Below are 19,033 nucleotides of genomic sequence, written 5' to 3' on the forward strand. Positions count from 1 at the left end.
TCATTACAGACCCAGAGAGTCACAGAATCACAGAATTATAGGGGATGGAAGGGACCTCTGGAGATCATCGAGTCCAAACCCCCTGCTAACACAGGGTCAGCCAGAGCAGGTTGCACAGGATGGTGTCCGGGTTGTTTCTGAACCACTTCAGAGATGGAGACTCCACCACCTCTTTGGGCAGCCCATTATGGAGCTATAACCTCTCCTTGTCTGATGACTTGAAGCCCCATCCATGGAAACGTTCTTGGTCAGATTAAGTGGGTCTCTAAGCAGCCTCATCTGGTTCAAGTCTCTGCTCACTGCAGGGAGTTTGGACCAGATGGCCTTTAAAGGTGCCTTCCAATCTAAAGATACTATAACTGCAAACCCTTCCAGTAGCACATTGTCCTTGAAGTGACTTCTTTGTGATACAGCTCCAACTCTGCCTGCTGAAATATGCTGAATGCAGATGGGCTCTGGTTGCTTGCCATGTCCATCTCCTATCAAACTCTTCTCATCAGAGCCCCTAGCTCCCCCTGCCTCTACTTGTTGATGTTCTTTGGTGTGATGGGGCAGAAAGAGAGTGCAGAGCTCGCTCTGCTATTTCTTTCCATCAAGAGCAGGATAGCTTCTCTACAACACAGAGGTCCTGAGATTCATCACTGGTCACTGAGCCCATTTTGAAGCACAGACAGAAAAGTCCATTAGGAACTTTTTTTTTTAATAGCTGAATACCTGCATTTACTGTTTTCCTACGCCCACACCCTTCATTATGGCCTCACAGAAGTGAGCTGTATGGATGGCATTTATGCAAGGAAAGGCTGTGGTATTTTATCTCAGCTCTCCCTCCTAGAGCTAATATTCAAAGTGGGAGAAGCTGAATGGAAATGGGAAATGGGAAATTTACTAAGAATAAAAATGGATGAAAAAGCTGTGGAGAGAAATCACCAAGCCATTACACTCAGTGGCTGTTCTCCCACTAGCTTCAGCGAGGGCCAGAATTTTACCTCCTGCCTCTTTAAATCTTAGTCACTCTTACAACCGTGTTTTAAACCAAACAGCTGACAGCCTTCTGCCCAGCCAAGGCCCTTTAAATCACTGAAATGCAGGATGGAAAAAAAAATCATCAGTGCCAGATGTGTCTAAAACCAGTCCTGGTTCTTGTTGAGGCAATCTGCAGAGGGAAATGTTTAGCACACATCATGCCTGCCCAAACACTAAGAGTTTATCAGGTTTGATATTATAGACTAATAACGAGCCCTTCCATGGCTACTTCATTTGTAGAGCAGAGAGACAGGCCAGACTTCTGCCACTTGAGTTTAGAACAGCCTGTTTGCTTTAATCCTCTCCCATCCTAGCTAGATTGAGGGACACTTCCATTATTAAATGAAATTGTAAATGAAATACCCTAGAGAGGGAGGTGTTTGTGATGGACAGCTGACACAGCTTTAAACCTCAGACACAATAAAAGAGGGAGATTAAAAACCACTGGGAGGGATTTGAAATCCCCCCCCTTTCTTTTTTTTTCTCTGCTGAAAAATATTTTGCCATTATGTAAGGCTGCCTAAAATGGGTAAGGCTGGGGATAGCAGCAGTGCATTTCAACTGGGGGCTGAGCACATTCGGAAACATGCTGCCACTGCTTCTGGAAGAGCACATTTGGTTTACAGCTGCTCTATTTCCAGGAAGGAAAGCACTAGCTTAGTGCTCGTGGGTATGTGGTAAAATGACAGCCCAAGTGTGTCAAAAGCCACCTTGCTAAGCAGGTAAAAGCTGCTTTTCAAACCTGAGAGATTAAAAGCGTTCCTTCATGCTGGGTGGTACAGATGTAAGCCTCAAATGGCATCTCCTCCAGCATTTCCTACTTCCTATAAACCATTTCCCTCTTTCCTAAGGAACAAACTCCTGCCACTAGTGGTTTAAGGGTCTCATACACTGGGTGTTAAGAAATACAAAAAGCACCAATGATCAGCACAAGATGAGGGTTTTCAGCAGCTGTATGCCATGAAAAGAAGTGGATTCATCAGCAAAACCAGACTGATGTTGCAAGATATTTGTCTGCCTTTACTCACATCTATTAAACCAGGCAAAAATTGCTGCATGTCTCCACACAGCCTAATTCTGAAGGTCCATCACAATAAAGACACCAGCTCCTTCTTTTCTTCCCCCAGCATATTTCTTTTCAGTTTGCCACAGGCACTGCCTGAGACTCCCTGAGTCTAGGTGAAAAATGTTTGTTCTCTTTGGGCTGAAGTTGCCATTTCAGGTGTCTAAATGATCAAATTATCTTGTGCTTGTACTCTAATTTGACATGAGGATGCTCCTTCTGGAACAGATGACGTTTCAGGAACTTCTAAGGAGCAACTTCCCTTAACATACAACTTATTTATCACAACTCTCATGCTTTCATCTCATGCTATTTTTGATATCTCACAGTTCAGAAAGAATACCAAAACATCCCAAGGAACAAAATTCTGAAGGAATTCAGTTTCATGAATATTTCAGGATTTTTTATTATTATTTTTTTAATACTTATTTCAGACTAGATCAAACACAAAGATTTAAATGTTGATGTTTTCTGAAAACAGATATTCTTGCATCTCATTAGAACTTTTAACTCTCCAGTCCTTAGGAAGGCTCTGCAATTCCTAACGGCAGATTTACAGGAAGTAACCCAAAGCTGCCTGGCACTGGTACTGTGGTACTCCTTAACATCCATTAGCTCATTCAAACTGGTGTCATGGATGGCAAGCAGCTGCTGTGCACCATGTTCAACAGCATCTATCAAGGATGAGCAGTTCTGGGGAATAGGACCTGGGGTCCTGATGGATAGAAAGATGACTATGAGCCAGCAGTGTGCCCTTGTGGCCAAGAAGGTCAATGGCATCCTGGGGTCAATTAGAAGGAGTGTGGTTAGTAGGTCCAGAGTGGTTTTCCTCCCCCTCTACTCTGCCCTGGTGAGGCCACACCTGGAATATTGTGTCCAGGTCTGGGCCCTTCAGTTCAATCAGGGAACTGCTTGAAAGAGTTCAGTGCAGAGCCACAAAGATGCTGAAGGCAGTGGGACATCTCCCTTGTGAGGAAAGGCTGTGGGAGCTGGGGCTCTTTAGCTTGGAGAAGAGGAGCCTGAGGAGTGACCTCATTCATGTTTGTAAAGATGTGAAGGGCAGTGTCAGGAGGACAGAGCCAGGCTCTGCTCAGGGATGTCCAATGACAGGACAAGGGGCAATGGGTGCAAGCTGGAGCAGAGGAGGTTCCAAGTGAACATGAGGAAAAACTTCTTCCCTGTGAGGGTAACAGAGCCCTGGAGCAGGCTGCACAGACAGGCTGTGGAGTCTCTTTTTCTGGAGACATGTAAAACTCACCTGGACATGTTCCTGTGTGGCCTGCCCTAGGTGATCCTGTTCTGGCAGGGCAGTTGGACTCCATGATCTCTGCAGGTCCCTTCCAACCCCTACCATCCTGTGGTTCTGTGATTCTGTGACTCTTGAGCTAATCAAGGGTGGAACTCAGAGCGAGTGAAATTTCTCCCCAAATCCAGACAACAGGATTAATTTCCCCAGCTTACTCCTTGGGGAAGACTTGGGGAAGAGAAAACTCAAGGTGGAAAGATAAACTTGCATTACAAAGTCCACCCTGACCCCAAATCTTAACAGAGCTTTACACTTCAGCTCATTGCCAGGATGCTTCAGGGATGCTGGCAACAGTAAACCAGCCTGCTCTGGTTTTGTGTTTTTTGAGGTTGTTGGTCCTTTTCTCATTTATCTACAACAGGTCACATTCTTATCATGGACAAACTGCATTTTTAGGCTGCTGAGCTTCTAGGCAAATCAAATAACTGAGTATTACTGGACTTGTTTATTACAGGAAGAAAGCACAAATGAATTCTGCAACTTGTGATGCACACTCACTAATGACTAAACAAGGAGCTAAGGTTTAAAGACAAAAATGGAAAAGCCTTTTTCTTTTTTTCTTTTGAGCTCCATCAGTTAGGTAAAGAGATGTCTGGCAGTTCACCTGAGACCTAATTTAAGTTTTAATGCTAACAGTTACAGACTCCATAAGCATAACACCTGGAAATCATAAGTAACAAGCAGGCACAATTTCTCTCATTATAAAACCACACACACAAAAGACCAGAAATCCTAAAAACCCCCAAAGCACCTTCTCCCAAGCTTAGCATACATGATTCAAAGTTAAAGGAGGACTCCCAGAAAAAGTGAGGTGTCCTCTTGGGACTGGCAGATGAAATGGCCAATATTTCCCTTTCCCCATTGCTTGTTCTTTGAAATCTCCCTAAGCCTTTCTTCATTTTGCTCCTCAGGAGAAGACTGTTAGGAGGAACTGCTGATAGATCACATGAATCTTAGAATCATAGAATCATTCAGGTTGGAAAAGGCCCTTGAGATCATCAGGTCCAACTGTTAACCCTACTTTACCAAGTTTACCACTAAACCACGTTGCTAAGCATCACATCCAAATGACCTTTGAACACCTCCAGGGATGATGACTCCACCACCTCCCTGGGCAGCTCGTTCCAATGCCTGACCACTCCTGAAGTGAATTATTTTTCCTAATCTCTAGCCTAAACCTCCCCTTGGTGCAGCTTGAGGCTGTTTTCTCCTGTTCTATCACTACTTCCCTGTGAAAAAGAGACCAGCACCTACCTCTATTGTCCTTTCAGGTAGTCGTAGAGGGTGATTAGGTCTCCCCTCAGCCTCCTCTTCCCCAAACTAAACATGGCTGCAGGTTCCTTCCAGGCACTGGACTTCTTTGTGAAGGCTATTATGTGACCTTTACAACAGCATGCCTGTCTCCTGCTCCACCAAAATGATGAAGGATTCAGTAAGATGGAGCCAAGATACATTGGGGGATGTTTTGTAGAAGAGAAACACAGAATGGTGGGAGTAGGATGGCACCTCTTGGGATCATCTAGTCCAACCTCCCCTGCTAAAGCAGGGTCACCTATAGCACGTTGCCCAGGATCACACTGTCCAGCTGTGTTTTGAAAGTCTGCAGAGAAGGAGGTTTTGGTAGCCTATTCTGCAGTGCCCACCACTGGTTTGAAATTAGAGGAAATTCAGATTGGATGTTAAGAGTAAGTTCTGCACCAGAAGGGTGGTGGAATACTGCAACAGATTGCTCAGGGAGGTAGTTGAGGCCCCAATCCCTGGAGAGGCTCAATATGGCTCTGAGCAAACTGATCTAGTGGAGGATGTCCCTGCTGATGGCAGAGGGGTTGGACTAGATGTCCTTTGGATGTCCAGCCCAAACCACTCTATGAAAAGCAGGAGTGCTTCCTAAAAAAAATGTATTTGTGACAGCCTCTGGCCTGGAGGAAGCCAGGCCCATCTGTATATGCAGGACTGCAACTTCCCAGTGGCTTTACAAAGCTGCAGATGAGAAATGGCTTCTCTGGAGCTGTGATGGTTGTGTGGTGCTCAGCTCTGTATCTCACTGGCTAATTACATTCAGAAGAAAGGAGTGGCTGGTTCACAAAGGCAGAGCAAAACTGCAGGGTAGTTTATATTCCATAGCTGACCTCTGGGGCTTTATTATCCTGCACCTGTTTAGGAAATGGCTAATGTAGTAGACACAAAATTTAACTCTAAAGGACAACATCAAGTGGTTTACATTCAAAACTTAATCTGCTTTGAAAATGTTATAATTGGGTAAAGGAATCATCACTAAGGTTGGAAATGACCTCTAAGATCAGCAAGTCCAGCCATCAACCCAACACCACTGTGCCTGCTGTATCATGCCCAAAGTGCCTCTCTGGCCAGCCTGTTCCAGTGCTTAACCACTCTTCAGTATCTTTCCCTAATACTCAACCTAAACCTCCCCTGGTGCAACTTCAGGCCATCTCCTTTCATCCAATCTAGCCCAAAGTTATTCTGTTTGACTCCTGAGAGGTTAACAAATAAAGAAGTCCCTCCCTATAGAAACCCAGTGCTGCTGTTCTGATTCCTGGCTGCTCTCTGGGCATGGTACAGACAATGAAGATGGCTGTGACTGAGTTTGGCAGGCTCTGTGTGGAGCCTCTGAAGAAATCCAGTGCTTCTCACGTGCTGGTGTGCTCCTGCCAGTTCTCCCCAGGACAGGCATGGCTTGTTCTCTGTTCAAAGGCATCAGGGGCTCATGATACAGTCATAGGTTTTTGTCAACTTCTAGGATAGTTTTCTCAGACACAAATATTACCACCTTTATTTTGGAGTTCAAGTGTCTTGGGACTTTTGAAGAGACTCTTTCAAGAGGAGAGGATGTTATCAATGCTGATCAATATCTAAAAAGCAGAGAGGCAAGAGAAGGGGCCAGGCTCTATGCAGTGGTGCCCAGTGATAGGCAATGGACATGAACTGGAGCACTGGAGTTCTGCATGAAGGTAAGGAAGCACTTCTTTGCTGTGCAGGTGCTGGAGGTCTGGAGCAGGCTGCCCAGAGCGGTTATGGAGTCTCCTTCCCTGGAGATACTCCAAACTCACCTGGAAATTGTGATCCTGGGCAACCTGCTGTGGGTGACCCTACTTTAGCATGGTTGGTGGACTAGATATCTCCAGAGATCCCTTCCAACCCCCACCACACTGGGATTCTGTGAACAGTCCAAGACTCTCCTTCATCCTTGGAGTGGGAACCTGTGATGGCTCTCAGGACCTTCATCCCACAGCCCTGGCCCAGCCAAGGGAAAAGGATGGATTTTGCCATTTTTGGTGAACCACTCAGTTTTCTTGGGCAACACAGCCATCTGCGTGATGCCCAAGCACCTCCTGTAATGCCCTGAAGGCTCTGATGACAGGAAGCAGCCTGATAGAGATCCAAGACTGTCACCTAGATTTGAAATTGCATGGGAAACCAGCAGGAAGAGCAAGGAACAGAGCATGAGCAGTTACACAGCATTTTGCACTTGGCATTTTCCAGGCACAGGAACAGCAACAGCAAGAGTGGTCCTGGACTAGCCAAGACTTCAGTTTACCACTATCAAGGAATCAGAGTCATAGAATGGCTTTGGTTAGAAGGGACCTCCAAAGATAACCTAGTCCAACCCCCCTACAGTCACCACATCCTCCACTAAATCAGGCTGCTCAGAGCCCTGTAGAGCCTGACCTTGAGTATCTCCAGGGATAGGGCCTCAATTATCTCCATGGGCAACCTGTTCCAGTGTACCACTACCCTCATGGCACAGAACTTGTTCCTAACATCTAATCTAAACATGCTTTTGTCTAATTTCAAACCATTGCCCCTCATCCTGTCCCTGCAGGCCTTTGTAAACAGTCCTTCTGCAGCCTTCTTGCAGCCCCCTTCAGGTACTGAAAGGCTGCAATTAGATCTCCCCAGCACCTTCTGTTCTGCAGGCTGAACAACCTCAGTTACCTCAGCCGGTCCTCATAGCACAGGTGCTCCAGGCTCCTCGATCATTTTTGTGTCCTTCTCTGAATCCAACAGTATGGCCCAAACTAACCATTTGCAGATGTATATTTTTCACCAAAGCAGATTATTTGGGCTGAAAATGCCTTTTTCCCCTTTCCATCAGCTTCATGGCACTGCTGGTGTTTGGCTGCTGAGGTTTGATCTAATCAATGCTCATATAGGGAGCTCTGTCTGATCTGAAAGATTGTATTATTGAATAGGTCTATCAGATTTGTCAGTGTCTTTGCTGACAATTTTCATGAATTTATAACACTGAAATATGGCTCATCCACACCGACTTACTCTTGATAGTGCTCCAAATGGCTTGAGAAAAAAAACCTCTGTAATTTGATAATGAGAAAGGAGAGAATCAGTTAGGGGGATAATTGCTAATATCCAGATCTTAAGAAGGGAATATAAATATTGGAGAATAAAAATAAACAGGCTAATGAATAAACAAGATGAAAACTCCTTGATTGCCTACACTCTGAGTGCTAAAATGGCATAGAAACAGCCAACTTCTTCACACATATGAGGGGGAAATTCAAGAAAGCATCAATCACAGGACTTTCAGCTCAGGCACTACATTCCAGACCACACAGGCCACTGAAAATGTTGAAAGATGCTTTTCCATGGAAACTGGGAGATAGTGTTTATTTCTATGGGATTTGATGGAAATCTATTGACGATGAAAGACTTATGAGAAAGACAGAGAGAGAAGAGAAGGCTGAGAGGGGACCTTATCAATGTCTATAAATAACTGAGGGGTGGGTGTCAAGAGGATGGCACTAGGCTCCTTTCAGTGATGCCCAGTGATAGGACTAAGGGCAAGGCAGATAAACTCAACCACAGGAATTTCCACCTCAATATGAAGAGAAACATTTTTACTGTGAGGGGGCTGGAGCCCTGGAGCAGGCTGCCCAGAGAGGTTGTGGAGTCTCCTTCTCTAAAGACCTGCAAAACCTGCCTGAATGTGTTCCTGTGTGGCCTGCCCTGGGTGATCCTGCTTTGCAGGGGGTTGGACTCCATGATCTCTGGAGGTCCCTTCCAACCCCTAGCATTCTATGATTCTATGACTAATTTCCTCACTAAACCATAATTTTACTTGACAAACTTGCCCAACACCAGTCATCCATTTGTTGAAAAGACAGAAAATTCTCCCAAGTCTAATAAATGCTTTGAGGTTTCAGAAAATCAAGAAGCCAGAACTGCACAGAGACACCAACAGCTGTTTGTAGAGATGTTGTGGTGACACATGCTGTACACATAGCCATGGCAAGAGTGGGCTGGTGAACCCAGGGAGCTGGACACCCTCAGAGAAGGATCACCAAAGGGTCATTCTCCCCATGTTTGCTTTGCTAACAAAGGGGACACCGTGTCCTGGGTGTCTCTGACATTAGTCTTAGTGTTTACAGTACCAGAGTAAATCTTTGCCTGTGTGTAAGAGCCCTTAAAAAGCCAAGGCAGTACAAACTTACTGCAAAGATTTATGCTTCAAAGGAACCAAGGCTCTTGGGTTTGCAAACAGAAAGATTTGTGTGCTATTTGCAAGTATCAGGGGGCTTGAGAGAACAAGAGGGAGCGAAACATGCCGATTGAACAGAGGGTTTGTGCAATTCAATCTGAAAAACATCTACTGGTTGTTGGGCCTTGTAGCTGCTCACAAAGCTGCTGCCTTCCTGGGCCCCCCAGGTTGAGCACATGGGGGTGTTTGAAGTAGAACCCCCACCCCTTGGCACTGCAAAGAGTGCTCGGCACTGCTGCATTAACAGAATTGACACCACCAGTTATGGCCACTGCTGGTTTCTCCCCTGGCAGAGTCAGTCTGCATGAACCAATGTCTAAAAGCATGCAGCAGGTGATTTTTGTTGCTGTGCAATGGTACAGAACAAAGGTGTTCTCTGGAAAGGCACAGGGATCTGAGAATATATGAAGGTGGGGAGTAAAGGAGCACATACCACATTCCTCTAATAGCTATCACCACGTTTCTGCACTTGAAAGAACACAAGGACAGCCTGGAGCTTCCTGCCTAACAAATACTGATGCCCAAATGCTCACCAAGTCTCAATTTTATACTGCTGGCTCCCTTTTCATCAGCTACTTCTGAAAGGCTGGAGCTGTTAGAGCTTTTTGAGACAGCAGACCCTTTCCCCTAAGGTGTCCTGGCAGGGTTATATCACAAACTTTTGGGGACACTGGAAGCACATGGCTGGCTCTGTGTGAACTTGCAGCTTTCACCCTAAGCGCTGTCATCACACATGAAAATGGAAAGTTTAAGCAAGAACAAAAAGGTTCACAAAAAGAAGGCATCAGCTGCTGCAAGTGACTGTGATTCAGGTTACATCATTAGATGGTACCTGATGAGGCTCACCCAAAGGATACAGTTGCTGCCCTCCAGAAGCTCACTGGGGTCTGAACCACAGCAGAGGCCTCAAGAAGCTGCTTGCTAAGGTGACGTGATGGTGCCTTTCTCCACCCAATAGATACCTGCTGGACCTTGCTGCTGATTCAGGATGTATCCATCCCTCCCACAGCTTTAGGGGAATGAGGTGCCCTGTCTCCTCCCACAGGTAACCCATCACCTCTCAACTGACCACCTATTCCTATACTCCTTCTGACCTCTAGGCACTTGAAAACCATCTCCACCACAGACCCACTCTGCTGCAGCTCTGCCCTCCTCCCCACCAGGCAACCCAGCTTCCTCTTCTGTTCCCTGCTTGACTCCCAACCCCTGAAAATGTTTTGCTGCAATCAATTTTCTTCTACCCACCATCTCTCCTCTCAAGCGTGGGCTGAAATATCATCTCTCTCCTATGCAAGAGCTGTTCTCTTCCCCCTGCCTACTTGAGCTGAAGGTGCCTTCTGTGTGCCTAGTGCTCCATGACCCATGACTTGCCTTTCTCTTGTCATCGCCGTAATCTTATCCTCCTCCCTAAACCTCCACCTGCCTTTCCTCTCTTCTTGTTATGATTCAATTGCTTCTCTTGTAAATGTGCTATCTCCCCCTCTAGGTGACATGGGTCACTGCCACCCTAAACCTAGACCATCAGACAGAATAGGACAGGCTGCACAACATTCAAGAGGGTTGCAGGCCAGCATCTTCACTTGGGGATACCAGTGCTCTCCTTGGTTCTGCAGCAAGGAAGATAAAGGATTTAACACAACAATAATATCTGCCCTTATTTCTAACTTAAATCATTTTGGTCCACTTGGCCATATCTCCTGCCTGTTACAAATATAACCCCAGCCCTTCCAAGACTCGTAAGAAAACTGACTGCTGCCTCCGAGAAAAAAGCTGGGTGGAATCAAAGGTTTAGAAGAAAGAAACTGAAGACTTTTCTCTCTTTGTATGACTCTCCCTTCAGCCATGGAAGGGCTGCTTGCTGGTAAGAACCACCTGGACCACGGCCGATCTTTGATCTTTGGGAAAGTAATGCCAGCACTGAGTTTCCATAGAAATTTCTGCCCTCTCTGTGCTGAGTTTCCATAGAAATTTCTGCCCTCTCTGCATCGTGCTGCAGCCATCCCCAACACCTAGCACTCCTCCGTCTCACCAAGACATCATTTATTCATAGCTCTGTTTTAATCATCCAGCACTATTTTTAAGTGGGAACAGAGCAATCATTTCCAGGGCTGGGTACCCTACTGACAAAGGCACATCATGCCCAAAGGGTCACCAGATGAGATGGCCAGCTGAAGGAACTACTGTTAAAGGACTTTCCTTGTAAGAAACGTTAAGACCTGTAAAACTATCAGCTGGATTTCACCTAAGCCATGAAGCACGCTCAGGTAAAGCCATCAGTCTGCACCTCCTCTCCCTTCCAAACCAAACCACAGACACATCACCAACTTCAGCAAGGAATGTAGCACCTGATCTATTTTCACAATACCTTTGCAAGGGCTTAAATTCTCAGTAGGAGCTGTGAACATTCTCCTGCACTTACACACATTCCATTCCTAAACCAATCCTCCCAAGCAAAAGGGGATAAAAAACACCTCCCGAGCCTCACTCATGTTTACATGGCCCCTCAAGGCCATATTCAGCCACTCTGTATTATTGTAGCTTCTAAATAAATTAAACCCATTTATCATTTAAAAAAATTATGTAAGAACCTTATTAACTTCATAGTTAAACACCAACAGGCAATATTATCTCTTATGGCAACATTTTCAAGATAGCACAGCTGGGTTTTCACTTTCTTTGTCCTGCATATTGTGACAAAACCTGGCATCATTCAGTCATTTTTCAATACTGCCTGCTACTTCTGGCCAACAGGGTTCAACACTGACTGCCACTGTCAGGGCAGGTGTTGTATGGCCAGGATACACTGACAAAAAAGGGGAAGAAACCCATCTATTAAGAAGTTTGTAGCAAAGGAAAGGGTAACACAAAGACAGAGTTTTCTTAAGGTAACTCAAGAATACCATGCTAGAAGATGAGGACACCTCACTCAGGAAAAGGAGGAGCAAAGAGAGCAGCAGCTCCTGCAAACTGTGATTCTGACACAAGAGGAACCATACCTGCATAATCTGTTCTTGCGTAATGCCCATCTTCAGATTTTGTAGTTGTTGTGGTATTATCTGTGTGGAAAGAAATGATGGTGAGTTGCATGGGGAACCTGTACTTGATCTTTGACAGACTGAGAGAGTTGGGGCTAGCCAGTCTGGAGAGGAGAAAGCTTTGAGGAGACCTTATTGTGGCCTTCCAGTATCTTAAGGGGGCCTACAGGAAAGCTGGTGAGGGACATTTTAGGGTGTCAGGTAGTGACAGGACTAAGGGGGAATGAGGCAAAATTAGAAGTGGGTAGATTCAGATTGGATGTCAGGAAGAAGTTCTTCATCATGAGGGTGCTGAGACATTGGAACAGGTTGCCTATGGAGGTGGTAGAAATCCCATCCCTGGAAGTTTTTAAGGCCAGGCTGGATGTGGCTCTGAACAACCTGATCTAGTTGAGGGTGTCCCTGCCCATGACAGAGGGGGTTGGAATAAGATGATCCTTGAGGTCCCTTCCAACCCTGACTATTCTATGGTTCTATGATCCAGACCATGCCCAGGCAGCCAGAGCTTTGCTGGCATGACCAGCATTGCTGCAGGCTGCAAGGCTCCCTGAAGCCTGCCAGGTGTAAACAGCAGGATCCAGCTTTTTTTCCCCTTTTCTTTGTTTTTTGGAATGAAACATGAAATATCTTCCATTAAGGAAACACTTTTTTTTCTTCCCCCCCCCCCAACAATATGTGCTAACAGATTGCAGTTGGGATAAATATATCAGTATGAAGCAGGAGTTGTCATTTCTGCTCTATTTGAAGTAATTGGGGAGGTTTAATATGTACTCTGAAATGAACTGCTGGGGGGGGGAACGGGGTGGGGGGGGGTGTTTGACTTTAAAGAGAGGGGACTAAACCAGAGAGTGTTGAATACATCTGTACAGGATGGCCTTGTAAGCAGAGGGGCTGAGGATTTATAGGCCAGAAGCTAGAGGGGAAAATGCTATTAAGGGCCTGAGTCTCAGCAGACACTTTATTTACAGGAGCTATTTAAAGGCAAATTGTCTTCATTTTTATTTTGGAAGAAAGTAGAGTTTTAAAAGTCAGCTCAAGGGTTATAGGTGATTAAGCATCATAGAATGGTTAGGGTTGGAAGGGACCTCTGGAGATCTTTCAGTCCAACCCCTCTCCAGAGAAGGACCATAGAATCTAGTGCAGATTGCACAGGAATGCATCCAGATGGGTCTTGAAAGTGGAAAGGAGACTCCACAACCTCTCTGGGGAGTCTGTTCCAGTGCTCTGTGACCCTTACAGTAAAGCTCTTCCTCATGTTGAGGTGGAACTTCTTGTGCTGTAGTTTACATCCATTAACCCCCTGCAGTGAACAGGGACATAGAATCATAGAATGGCTTGAGTTAGAAGGGACCTTAAAGTTCCAACTCCTCTGCCATGGGCAGGGACATCTTCTACCAGACCAGGTTGCTCAAAGCCTCATCCAGCCTGGTCTTAAACACTTCAGTGGATAAGATCTTCAACTAGAGCAGGCTGCTCAGAGCCCCAAACAAGCTCACCTGAAATGGTTTCAGGGATGGGGCATCTACAATCTCCCTGGGCAACATGGGCCAGTGTCTCACCACCCTCACTGTAAAAGGAATTCTTCCTTCTACTTAGCCTAAATCTCCCTCTTAGAGTTTCAATCAATCATCCCTTGTCCCACCACAACAGGCCCTACTCAAAACTCTGGCCTGAGTTTTCTTATCGACCCCTTTAAGCACTTAGAGGCCACAATAAGGTCTTCCTGGAGCCTCCTATTCTCCAGGATGAACAACCCCAACTCCCTCAGCCTGGCCTCAGAGCAGAGGTCTTTAGTAGGCCATGGGCTGGGCACAGAGAATATGGCACTCATGGAGTGGAGAAACACAGAGTCTGGAGCTGGGAGCTGCTCATGGCAAAATTTCAGTCACCTTTGGCATCTCATGGACCCAGAACAGGTCCAGGAGAAGCCAGAGAAGCCAGCTCCAGGACTGTATTTGGGAGCATGTTTTTGGCCAACATGTTTCAAGCTGCCACAGTTAAGGGAACAAAAAGCATCCATCCTGGGTGGCAAAATGTATCTGAGGGAGTCTTCTGCTGCCTGCTCTGAACCTGGAGGGCAGAGCTGTGGGTGAGATCCTCTGGACAAAACACAGATGCCTGATTTTGGAAGCAGTGCAGGGCTGATCAGTGCCATGCTGGTGTGGGCAGGGTTACACAGACTATTCCTCACACCTCTCCTGGCATCTACACCACAGCCTGTGCTCTATAGTAGCAACTGCAAGAGCCTAATGGAAGTGTGAAAAGTGCCAAGTAAGAAGCCAGCCCCAGATCTTTCTTTTTTTATTTCCCCCTGAACAAAAATTGAAAACACTCTTTGAAATGAGTTTTGCTATGAGAGTTACCTTGACATCGACCCAAAGACATGACTTCAATTTTCTCCTGTTTCTGGCATGATGCCTCTTTGATTTGACATGCATTATCATAAGATTTCCCATCGGAAGCACAGAGAGGATTGAAGTTGGTTTGAGAACAGTCAATGTTGCACACGCACCTGGAAAGATAAGGGAAAGAGGGAAAAAGAAGAGGCTAACATGAGGAACTGGTTTGGTGACATCATACGTTCATCTCACAAATAGAAGTGGTTCTGTTTTCCTGACTGCACAATGCAAATCAACAGAGTGGAAGTTCTGTCAAGAGGTCATTTGTACTTCTGGATGGAAATGAACTATGGGGAGAGAAAAGAGACACAGGGAAGAAAAACAAGCAAAATGAAAGATAAGTATTAAACATGGAAAACTCTGCCACACCATCACCACTTCTGACCTCTGGTGAGCCCAGGCAGCCACTGGCCTTCTGGGCTGCAAGTGCCCATTGCTGGCTCGTGTCCAGCTTCTCATCCACCAACACCCTCAAGTGTTCTCTGCAGGGCTACTCTCAGCCTCATCACCCCTAGCCTGGGCTGATACTGAGGACTGTTTCCTGTTCAACAAACAGACCCAAACTGTGACATCCCTGCTTGTACCCCAGCCCATACATTGGGAGGAGAATCCTGCAGAACATAGGAATCCTTTACCCCAAACAAAGCCTCACCCCAACACTTGTCATGCTTGGAAATCCGATCCTGTTCCCAGCTAGCTCCCAGTGCTGGTGCTTCCCTCTCACACCCAGCCTGCAACCTGGCCATGTCCAAGCTCTGCCTGGTCATCTTCTTGCTCTTTCACAAACTTGGAAGGGGCCTCATCTCCTTTGGCTGCTAGCTGTACTGGCCCTGGGGCTGCCCCTCAGCTTCCCCTTACCCACACAGTACTGGCAGCATGCATCCTGCAGCTTCTTGGTCTCTGAGGCATTTCAGTAGGCTTCTAATTTTAAGTGCTTTGATCATCTGACCATTTCATCATCCTGGCTACGACTTCTGATTATCATTATATCAATAAATCTATTTCCATGTTCCTAAGCATAGTGTTGAAGAAATCTTGGCAATATAAAGGCTGACCAAGCTTTCCTCAGGCTCCCAAAGCTGTGAGAAGGTCAATGAGGTCTCCTAGGAGGTCACAGGATGAAACTGTACCCAAGAGGATACATAAAATACACGTGTAAGGCTTAACTATGCCTTCTGCAGTCAGAAAAGCAGCTTTGAAAGCATCTGTGAGGAAGGAGCACTTCCAAGACATCAACTGATAGGCTGCAGCTCCCCTGAGAAAGGACAAACTCCTGAATGCTGACCCACAGGCCCATCTCAGCTTTCAAGTAATGGGCCCATGTGTTAATTGATTACAATTTGGGTTCTTACCGTAAACAATCATTAAGCAAGGCTCCCTTTCTAATGTCTGTTCTTCCAGGTCATTATGATCATCTCTGATGATTTCCACTTTTTTTATAAGCTTTATTTCATTCCCTTTAATTTCACACAATGAAAATCTTAGATGAGCTGAACATCCAGCAATCCACTCTATTATTTTGGTGGTCACAAAGGTTAAAAAAATCAAACAAACAAAAAAGACTGTCCTGGGTCCTTCTCAGGGCACCTTGGGCTGACTCCCCATGGTGCAGCCTGCAGCACTGCTTGGTGGTAGTGGCGGATTTAATCCCCCCCCCCCCCCCCCCCCCCCAAATCCACGAGGAATTAGTTCAGGACCTGCTGAGCTACTTGGATACTCACAAGTCCATGGGATCAGATAGGATCCATCCTAGGGTGCTGAGAGAGCTGGGTTGGATGGATGAATCTGCAAACTCCAGGCCTGTCAGCCTGACCTCAGTGCCAGGGAAAATTATGGAGCAGATCATCTTGGGGGCAATCACAACACATCTGAAGGATGGCCAAGGTATCAGGCCCAGCCAATATGTATTTAGGAAGGGCAGGTTCTGCCTGACCAACCTGATCTCCTTCTATGATCAGGTGACCGGTCTGGTGGTGGATGTGGGGAAGGTAGTGGATGTGGTCTACCTGGACTTCAGCAAGGCCTTTGACACTGTCCCCCACAGCAAACTGCTGGCCAAGCTGTCAGCCTGTGGCTTGGACAGCAGTACTCTCTGCTGGGTTAGGAACTGGCTGGAGGGCTGAGCCCAGAGAGTGGTGGTGAATGGTGCCACATCCAGCTGACAGCCAGTCACTAGTGGTGTCCCCCAGGGATCAGTGCTGGGCCCCATCCTGTTCAATATCTTTATTGATGATCTGGATGAGGGGACTGAGTCAGTCATCAGTAAATTTGCAGATGACACCAAGTTGGGAGCAGATGTTGATCTATTAGAGGGCAGAAGGGCTCTCCGGAGGGACCTTGACAGGCTGGACAGATGGGCAGAGTCCAACAATGATGACATTCAACAAGTCCAAGTCTGGAGTGGAGGAGGCTAGGGGAGACCTCACTGCTCCCTACAACTCCTTGAAAGGAGGTTGGAGGCAAGTGGGGGTCAGTCTCTTCTCCCTAGTAACAACTGATAAAGTGAGAACAAATGGCCTTAAGATGCACCAGGGAAGGTTTAAGTTGGATATTGGGAAAAATTTCTCTGCTTCAAGAGTGGTGATGCATTGGAATAGGCTGCCCAGGGGGATGGTGGAGTCACCATCCCTGGAGGTGTTCAACAAACATGCAGACATGGCACTTGTGGACATAGTTTAATGGCCATGGCGGTGTTAGGCTGATCGTTGGACTTGATGATCTTGGAGGTCTTTTCCAGCTGCACACAATTTTGTGATTCTACAGAATTAATGGGGTCAATAGGCAAGGCCTGGGCAAGCACACCAGTGAGTGCACAGGCTCCGAACTCCCCACTCCTCTACAAATCACACAGTTTTATTTTCTGGGCACAGGGAGTCCCTTTGCTTGCCACTGACAAGAGGATTCATGGCTATAAAAGACTGTCCCTGGAGGATGGAACTTTGTTTTAAGGAGGTGTCTCAGTAAACGAGAGAACAGTTCTTTGCCTGTGAAGTGTAAGGGAGTGTTCTATTTCCTTAGTTCATGAATAAAGTATAATCATCAGTGGCACAGCAATGATAAAAAGAACCCCACTCTGTGCTTCATCTTTACTCCTAAGACAACCACACAGCCTTTGTTTTCAACAACGAGTGACTGAAAAAGAATTAAGAATAAAATTGCTCTGCACGTGGTGTGAGGAAGGCTTCGTGCGTAGCTCTGATGGGGAGGGAGGAGGAACACCGGTTATACGAGAGTGGTTTTACTGGAAACAGAGGCAGGCACGTTTCTGTCAGAGAGAGATGGCAGTGGCAGCTCTTCCCTATCCAAAATCTTTTAATTAGCCCTCTGCAGTTTGGAAATCTGAGAGCATTGTTGGTACCACCTCTGTTTAGTAAAGATTCATGTGCAGGCTTTGCTGGCCATGGGTCATTTGGCTTTTGGAACCAGAGCGACAGAAAATTGCGTCTGAGAGATGCGCAAAAAAAGTACTTAATGAAATGAATAACGTCCTCAGCCAAGTGTCTGCTTGATTACAGGGTCAAAACAGCAGAGCAGCAATAAATCTGCCACAAAGAGAATTGTCAGTCGAGGGAAAAAAGGAAAGAAAAAGGTATAAAACGAAATAGACAAAGCAGTGAGAGCTGGAAATGTGAAAATGCAAATCTAGTGTTATTTTTACTAGTCAGAGCTGGGATATTGGAGCACATATGCTAATTTGGTCAAGTGTGAGATCCCACCACGTCTCAGCCAGCACTGTTTTACAGGGAAAGTGATGTTCCCCTCCACAATCATTTCCAATGTTGGATATTTTCTCCAGGCAAAAAACAACCAAAAAGGGGGGGATAGGGGGAGGGGGAAGGAAAAAACCGAACAACATTTTGCAGCATCAAAAAACTCAAAGCTTTGCCTTTGCTACAAACCGGTGTATAAATAAACCCAGGGTGGTTGTACATTTATGGTATTTCCACCAGAGACATGTCTTATCCTCTGCTCTGACTAGCAAACAGCGATCAGAAACTCAAATTTCAGGTTGGATGTTGGTATGGTCCTCTCCAAGCCCCTTGCCTCCTTGGTGTAGGACATCAAATGGGCATTTAAAGCAAACCTGGCAGCACAGGCCTGCATAACGAGCCTGGCAATCAGTCCCCAATGCCTGCTCCTTATTTGGATTCCTGCAAGGTTTTTCTTTCTGGTACACAGGGCATCTTTGTTGACATTACCAGTAGGCAAGTGGAAATGAAGCCTGGCTTAACATTACGCCTTCAACACTGGAACATGAATTGTACTGTGGTTCAGCTGCATGTCAGGAGCCGGTGGGAGCCTTCACTTAGCCGGGCAGCCCTGGGGATGCTTAATGCATCTCAACACAACACCATGCAGAGATACTTGAACTGCCTCTGAGCAGGGCCTGGCAAGGTTAACAAGGCTGAGCAGAGACAGCCCCTAGGAGCTCAGCTGGCCCCTTCAGACCCTCTGTGGGCTGCAGCATCACAGCTCCTTAAAGCACACAGTCTGTGATACCCCTTTTCTGGGGAGCAGTTACCTCTGCTACCCACCTAAGCACCACCTTGGTCTCAAAGCTGTCCACACATTCAGGCAGCTCAGCTGTATTTCTCCAGGGCGCTTGTATGTACATACTTCTGGTTTTGGGCATCAGTCTCAAAAGGACCACTTTGATCCTCAGCCCATTTACAACAACAGCATTAAGGTTCA

The 19,033-nt window shown here is 46.3% G+C and overlaps 1 protein-coding gene across 1 annotated transcript in view; it reads right to left on the reverse strand.

Annotated features, from left to right (window-relative positions):
- TMEFF2 (transmembrane protein with EGF like and two follistatin like domains 2) overlaps positions 1 to 19,033 on the reverse strand; it is a 162,144-nt gene that overhangs the window by 28,908 nt on the left and 114,203 nt on the right. Inside the window, exons 6-7 of the mRNA XM_068137974.1 lie at positions 14,306 to 14,454; positions 11,904 to 11,963 (exon numbers count right to left, since the gene is read on the reverse strand). Of these exons, the coding sequence (XP_067994075.1) occupies positions 11,904 to 11,963; positions 14,306 to 14,454 (209 nt within the window). The remainder of the gene's footprint in view (positions 1 to 11,903; positions 11,964 to 14,305; positions 14,455 to 19,033) is intronic.

Source organism: Melanerpes formicivorus, unplaced genomic scaffold (assembly GCF_026170545.1).
Source record: "Melanerpes formicivorus ecotype bairdi unplaced genomic scaffold, bMelFor1.0.p_v2 SCAF_5, whole genome shotgun sequence".
NCBI classification, from domain to species: Eukaryota; Metazoa; Chordata; class Aves; order Piciformes; family Picidae; genus Melanerpes; species Melanerpes formicivorus.